The sequence below is a fragment of the Sclerotinia sclerotiorum genome, genomic scaffold (genome assembly GCF_000146945.2).
Source record: "Sclerotinia sclerotiorum 1980 UF-70 scaffold_15 genomic scaffold, whole genome shotgun sequence".
NCBI classification, from domain to species: domain Eukaryota; kingdom Fungi; phylum Ascomycota; class Leotiomycetes; order Helotiales; family Sclerotiniaceae; genus Sclerotinia; species Sclerotinia sclerotiorum.
In genome coordinates, this window is record NW_001820821.1 from 613,762 (window position 1) to 621,361 (window position 7,600).

Below are 7,600 nucleotides of genomic sequence, written 5' to 3' on the forward strand. Positions count from 1 at the left end.
TCAAAATAAGAACTAGAAATCAAGAAGTAGAATAAAAACTATACCACTACTTCCTTACTTTCCATATTTCCCATTCATATTCCCATACAAGTTCTTACAAACCCACTCTCCACTCAAGCTATTTCACACACATACAGAAAAGATATAATATAAGGGGTATCATAAATATATTTAGAATGCTCGTTAGTTCAAGAACAAAAAAGACGTACGATACAATACAATCAAGTCCAATGCATTATAATGCAGTGAGTGGCACGAGGAAACGAAGAAGTATCTATCTAGACCATTGAATCATCTCACGAACGCCAATCCGATGAGTCCAAGTATCCTTGATCGACCATTCAATTCCCATTCGGTGAATTAAAGGTATTGAAAAGTTTCATCATTATCACCCATAACCTCATTCCATGCCCACCCTTCTGGATATCATCACGAACCTGCCTTATCTCCCTCATGTCCTTCTGGCACATAATTCGTCTCTCCTAACATCCCACTCGGTTGACTTGTCATTGCTGTTTGAGTTCCCGGTTGCGGTTGTGTCGCTACCGATGGACCTGTAGGCGCAGGCGGTGAAACATTCTTAGCTGTCGCAGCATGTAATCTCTGATCTAGCGCTTTAAGCGCCAAAGCTCTCCTTCTTTCTGCCTCTGCTCTCGCTCCTCCTGGTGTACCTCTTTGTTGTATGAAGGAAGATTCTCCTCTACTAGCTGAAACATCTGCTGCGGAAAATGGTGTGCATATTTTAATTGCTACTAATGTATTGAAGACTGCGTCTGAGAAGGAAGCGAGGAGAGGTTTGAGAGGGCCAGGGAAAAATTCTGCGAATGCGAATGTCTCACTTGCATCGCCGCGAAGGGTAGGCGTTTGATGGGAATCGAGATCTGGGAAGGCGGATTTATAGAAGCGGAGGTAGGTCCATGAGATGAGAAAGGCCCATGAGACGAGGAAGACGGAAGAGATGCTTAGAAGTTGGAGGAGGGAGAGGGTAAGGATAGTAGAGAAGTGGAGGAGAGGGAATCGAGGAACGCGAAGGGAGAGAATTCCTTTAAATAAGGTGACGGTATGTGTAGGTATGAGTTGAGAGAAGGCGATTAGGAAGGAGATTTGAAGAGGAATGGTTCCATTAATTGAGCTAAGACTTTGGGTAGATGTTAGTAATTTGTAGAATAGACAAGCTTCAGAAAAGAAAGGCAAAATTTGAATAACTCACGTCCAGCTCATATCACCAGTGACAGCAAAGAAAAGAACCAAAGTCCCGAATGTAAAAAGGTTAGGAAGAAGAGATGCGATTATAATAAACTTTGCGAATTCCTTGGATGTCCATGCTCGTTCCAAATATCTTCCTCCATAGAATAAAGTCAATCCAGCTATACTCAAGGTAAACACATTATTCTCCACCAATGTAGTTGTCAGGAAGGTCCAAGGGTATATGAAGGATAATTGAGGTACGAGCGACAGGTATGGAACTACTATATGAAGATCTGCTGCGGTTTCCTTGTCCCATTGTTTATATCGAATTGCCGCACTCAAAATGGATTCAGATACTAATGCGATAAGTAGTATCCTCGTCACTGGAGGAATATTTAATCTTGGTGGCATGGTTATGAATATGTAGAAGTACCTTGGAAGGAGTGGTAAATCCGTCCTCCTTGGTAAAGAAATTTGGTAGCAGTGTAAGTAATAAGTATATCTTCAATAATGAAGCTTTGGGGATTTTCATCAAGCTTTCCCTAAATAAAAATTAAAGCTGTCATCAAAGTTAGTAAGTGTTCGAGACACAGACCCACTGAAATTGTTTCGGCCTTGTGAGCAATGATTGTTTAGCCTCATATATAAGGCTTAAGCGTGAAAAATTGTAAGCCACGTGAGGTGTGAGGCTGTGGAGATTGACTAAGCTTAATTTGGATATAGTCACCAAAAGTTAGCTGGCCAGAAACATGCCGGGTAGAAATTCCGAAAATGTGGGAGAGAATACTTTTTGCGCGCCAGCAAAAATCGGCTACGCACGATTGGCAGGACAGTTCATCAAGATTTAGATTTTTCGATTTTTAAATTATTTATGCGTGTGATACATACTAGGGGTAGGTAGAGGTCTTAGCAACTAATAAACATTCGATGAGAGGAGGCGGTACCGGAAAATGCAATTAAAAAGGAAAAATTCGTTAATCGTATATGCGCAAGTAATATAGCAGGAAGTTCCACGTACCTGAATTAACCAACATATGCCAACCTCTGAATAGATACGCGGTGTGGTATTTGTGATATGGTGATGGTGATGGTGATTTGGTGATTTGATGATTTGATGATTTGATGATAATTGATGTGTATGAGTACTCCGTATGAGTGGGTTCAAGGATATAGTAAATAAAGTTCTCTTCTCATCCATTGTAATATTTGAACCCCCGGCATGAAGTGAACTACTGCTGTGCATCATCATCATACCTAGGCATCAGCATTTGGACAAGTGCCTAGATAGTAAGTACCTAGGTAGTAGGGAGGTATTCATTCCACTGAGTCGTTCATCATCTGTCATCTAGTACCACATACCTACCTAGTATATTTAGTTCGTTTCGTACTTCCGTCCCTAGATTGTTAGTCAAAGGTGGTGGAGAAAAGCCCTGGAGATAGTGATACCCGATGCCAGTGTTAAGGTTGTACTACTGTATAGTGGTAAGACCATAGAAACTCTCTTGTTACAAGCTTCATCACTAGGAAATCTAATCATTGAAATGCGCCCTGGAGAGGTTAAATAGATAGATAGAAATGAATCTTACTCGGGGATGAGACGTTGATCAACAACGGGAACAGGAACAAACTGGTTCTTGTATCCCGTGCATCTTTCATCCGAGCTCTCTCTCATTGTTAGAATATTCAAATATTCATCCTGTACCTTTCTCAGGTACCTTACGTTACCTTACCTTACATGGTAGTATTTCTTTCCAAAACTAAAAATAATATCTTTGGTAGTGGACAAATATTTATGTAAAATTAAATATTGACAGGCATTCATTTCTCTTATTACACGCATCTTGCTCGCACATCATTCTTTTACCATCTACTATCTACTACCTACTTGCCTTAACAGGTCAGCACCATCGCCGTCATCCACAGCTTTATCGAGACAAGCAAGCATTTACCATCACGCACCGTACGCCGTTGTACACTTAGGCACATTATTCCAGCCCGCCTATCAATTCATGCATCTTGAAAAGTTGGGATGCACGGGGGGATATGTTCAGCCAATATTTAAGCTATGAATACGGTAATGGTCTAGAAGAAACACCAACTTTAGCCAGATCTCCAACCTCTTTCAGTAACAATTCGACTGACTTCAGGAAATTCCCGTTACTACCGTGAGGGTCAAAGAGTTGGATTTAGTGGAAGCCAAGTATCCAAAATCTGGTACATACCGAATCCGTCATTCAAACATTCAGAATTTTCCATCATCAAGTTCGAATAATCTATGGATGGCTATAAAGTACCGGCCAATCAACTCCCATGACAATCAATCTCTTGGTTTGCTTTGTCACTTATCCATCTTCTTCACACAATCAACAAAGCGTCGGAGATATTAACAAAGAAGGTAAGACCTGTCAAGGGAATGGGAATCTCCAGTTTCATCCATGAACATCAAATGAAGGGTTCTCTCTCTCTTTCAAGTTTCCACTCGCTGCCTCTCCGTCTCTCCATTTATTTGACCATCCTTCCATTCTTTAACCCGGGTTCAAGCCCATCACACGCATCTCGATTCTCGATAGGGCAGGACGATCACACTTGACTCTTGTCCAACTGTAATTATACCTTGTCATTTGTTTCGGCTTGGCTTATTCTTCTCTGTCCTGCCACTTCCCTCGTCCCCTTGAATCCCCGTGTATGACCCCCCTGTTAATTTATTGTACGGAGTGGTAACGGGTGGGTGGTACTAATGCTTGATCGAAAAATTGACATGGGAGGGGTTTTTTCTTAAAAAAAAGTCTTGGAACGAGTAATATGTGCCGAGTACAACAGTACTCCGTAGATGTGGATGTTCATGTGGATGGATAGAAAATGTTCCCTTCTCATTCTCTTGACTTTCCCATGCCATGGACCATGGCTTCGTTTTCTGATTTCTGATTTCTGATTTCTGATTTCCTGCTTGTCATGCACTAAAATCAATTACTACTAGGACTGGGTATTACTCCGTAGGTATTTCTAACTTATCCATGCCACCGCTTCTTGTTACCACCTTTAACCTTTTTCTTCCATCTCAAACATTCGTGCCCTTTGTTATTGTGAATTGTGATAAAAGCAGCCGCGGTGCTGCGGCAGGTGAAATTCCGTCTTCTGTTGATAACACATTCGCTCCAAGTACAAACACCGAATTCGAATCTTGCATTGATTAAAACTACCTTTCACATACCTAGCGCGTACCGAGTACCAAGTACCACCCGCTACTTATTCATCATCAAAAAGAACAGAGTCGAGATACAAGTCAAGTACGGGCATTGGGTTTCACACAGTTTAGCATTTTTGAGTTTTTGTAGATAAAATGGATGAAATAGATCAAATGGGCGAAATACCCGTTAGTACTAATTTGGTATTAGTCTTCTTTAATAAGATCGTCCCTGTTACGCTCTCACTTTACTTTATCCAATGATTCTGCCTCCCCTGCTTTAATTCTTTTGGATCTCTCTCCACTTTCTAACCAATCAACTTCCGACTCTGGTTTTAATATCGTCCTTAGCTTCTAGCTGCAACGAACAAGTCTCTTTTCTACCCATTCCTCAATCTCGAATTCAACACAGCCCGCAAAAAAACATAACTACAACAACAATAACCTACCTACAACCCATCTACATCAACAACATCGCCATCCCTCATTACCATCACTGCCGCCGCCATTTCGACTACCACCACCATCATCATCACCATCACCATCACCTCCTTAACAATCACACCTCACCGTCCTTACAACATAGCATCGAGCGCGCAATCATAATATAACCCCCACTCAACCACACAATACCATTTGATTCGATTCAATACCCAGTACGAGAGATACCCCATACGCAAATCGCTTTTCCTGCACTACATCTACGTCTACATCTACCTTCAATATACATCAATCAATCAACCTTGACGCTACACAATCACGAATCAGAGATTCTCCAATCATCCAAGTATCGGATTGAACCATCACCTACAACATCTGGCCATCCTCGAATACCAAATTAGCAATGACGAAGGAAACTTTAACCTCGGACAAGGTGAATTATCTGATTTGGAAGTACGTGTTTCCTCGTGATCCGTTCATTCGGTTTTTTTCTTATAGGTACGGAATGATATTTGAGATTACATTTCGCTAACGGCAATTATTTGTATTGCATTACAGATATTTTTTAGAATCAGGTATGTATCAGTGCAGTTACTCAAAGGGAAAAAGAAGATGATGGGAGAGAAAAAAGATGAGGATATACTCAATCTCATTCTTTCTTCTTCTTCTTCTCCTTCTTCCTCTTCCTCTCCCTCTTCTTTCTTTTTACCTCGGGTATTGAGCCTGAGGTAACAAAAATGGTACTCGTATTTTCATTGTATGGAGAATCATTGGACTGATCAAATTCTTTCTTTCCTTTCTATTCAGGTTACGAAGGAGCGGCTCGTCACCTTTCAAAAGAGTGGGACGTTAAACAGCCAGAACTATTACCATTTGCGCCCCATGTCGGAAAGCATGCACTAGTCTCCGTTTTAAACAAAGGTCTTCTTTATGATGCATACAATAGAGAAGCATCAAGGGTATGTGTCTATTCTCATTCTATGTTTCAAATTCTCAACTCCTGTATGATTTCTGTTGGATTTAATGCATTTCACAAGTCATCAGGGTTTTGTGATATTTATTTATTCTTACATGTTACATTCATCTATCTAAATTTAGCTCACACTTCATTTCACTACACCCCTTCACTACACTCCTTCACTTCGCTTCACCTCATTTATTTACTTACTCACTTACTCTCTTCACATCATTCAATCGATTGAAATCGAGAATTCAATAGAACCTTTTAATTAACATACTTCTTCGTTTAGGCATTTCGACAACACCAAGGGTTACCTCAAAATGTCTCAGAATTACCGATGGGAGTTTTTGGTCCCTTAGAAACAACAAACAGAACCATACCAATCATTGCTTCGCCTCAAGAAACCCCCAACAATAACGAAGACCCAGAAATTGCCCGAAAACATCAGTTAGAAGAGGAATCAAATTCAATCTCAAATGGTCCACCGGGAAAGAAACCTCGACTAACCAACGGTTACGAAAATGGAATTTCAAATGGAAGTTCGAATGGAATGTCGAATGGAAATGGAAGCGGGAACGGAAGTGTGAATTATTATGAATCAGCTTCAACACCCATGGAAATTGATGGTGATCAAAATGGAGATGGCCATGCTTATCCATCACCAGAGCAGTTACCATCACCAATTACTGCCACCAGTGGACCAGAAAAAGGTACTCAATATGATAAAGTTTCAAACCTCAAAACCGAAACGTTATATCTAGATTTATTGGACGATAATGCATCGAAATCGACCATTTTATATCGTTGCGAATGGAATCCAAAAATACCACATTTCTTGGCTGTGGGAGGTACTGATTCATTAGCTCGAATGTGGGACCTTTCACGTACGGTTACTGATCAAAGCAATGGAAGTAATCCTCTTCCTAATGCTTCAGAAATGAATGGGAATGGAAGCTTCCCACCATGTACTCATCTTCTCGAACCTCTAGCGCCCCGAGCGACAGTTGTTAATGAGCTTACCTGGTCATCTGATGGGAACCATATTCTTGTTGCTAGTGAGCAGTCTGAAGGAACAGCAAATGTTGCTGTTTGGTCTGTCAAGGGTCAACTATTGCATACATCTGCTCCAATGGAAACTCCAGTCATTTCAGTGAGATGGAATTTCTCGAATACACTGTTTTTGTCGATCTCTCCAATTACAGTTACACCAAATGCTATTGGAACAGCCGTTATCATCACTTCAATGACCGATTTTCGAACTATACAATATACATTACCGTCGGTGCCTCTTCTAGAATACCCATTAGAGGCTTTATGGATGAGTGATGAAGATTTCATCGTGTACGGGGGTGAATTCCTAGAGATATTTCGAATTACTGATGGAATTGTTGAACATGTAATGAAACTTGAGCATCGTGATCAGCATCGACTGTCTCATGCTACTTTCGACAGGGTTTCAAAATTACTTGCGACTGGTAGTGAAAGTGGTATGATTGATGTAGGTATTTTCATTGTTGATTTAATCGATTACTAATCTAATTTCATTAGATATGGGACGAGCATGGTCGTTCTCGAACGTTCAATGCGCACACTGGACCAATTACCTCCCTCGTATGGCAACCATTACCTTCTAACACGGTGAATGAAAATGGTGAAAGATTGCTAGCTTCATCAAGTGAAGATGGTGCCATTAGCATTTGGAACGCGATATCCTCAGAGCCAAGGCAAAAATGCTCAATGACAATTGACTCGACTAGTATTTTCACAGTTAAATTTACTCTATATGGTGCTTTTATAGCCGGTGCCACTAGTGATTTTAGTTTTTC

At 40.7% G+C, this 7,600-nt stretch overlaps 2 protein-coding genes across 2 annotated transcripts; one reads left to right on the top strand and one right to left on the bottom strand.

The window, feature by feature from the left end:
* Positions 1-429: 429 nt before the first annotated feature.
* SS1G_10301 (hypothetical protein) lies at positions 430-1,599 on the bottom strand (the record flags this gene model as incomplete). The annotated part of the gene is made up of 2 exons (XM_001588704.1): positions 430-1,132; positions 1,211-1,599. 2 exons carry the CDS (start codon positions 1,597-1,599, stop codon positions 430-432), a joined length of 1,092 nt encoding a protein of 363 aa, XP_001588754.1.
* A 3,951-nt stretch (positions 1,600-5,550) lies between these two features.
* On the top strand, positions 5,551-7,453 carry SS1G_10302 (hypothetical protein; the record flags this gene model as incomplete). The annotated part of the gene is made up of 4 exons (XM_001588705.1): positions 5,551-5,559; positions 6,064-7,272; positions 7,323-7,385; positions 7,433-7,453. 4 exons carry the CDS (start codon positions 5,551-5,553, stop codon positions 7,451-7,453), a joined length of 1,302 nt encoding a protein of 433 aa, XP_001588755.1.
* Between the last annotated feature and the right edge of the window lie 147 nt (positions 7,454-7,600).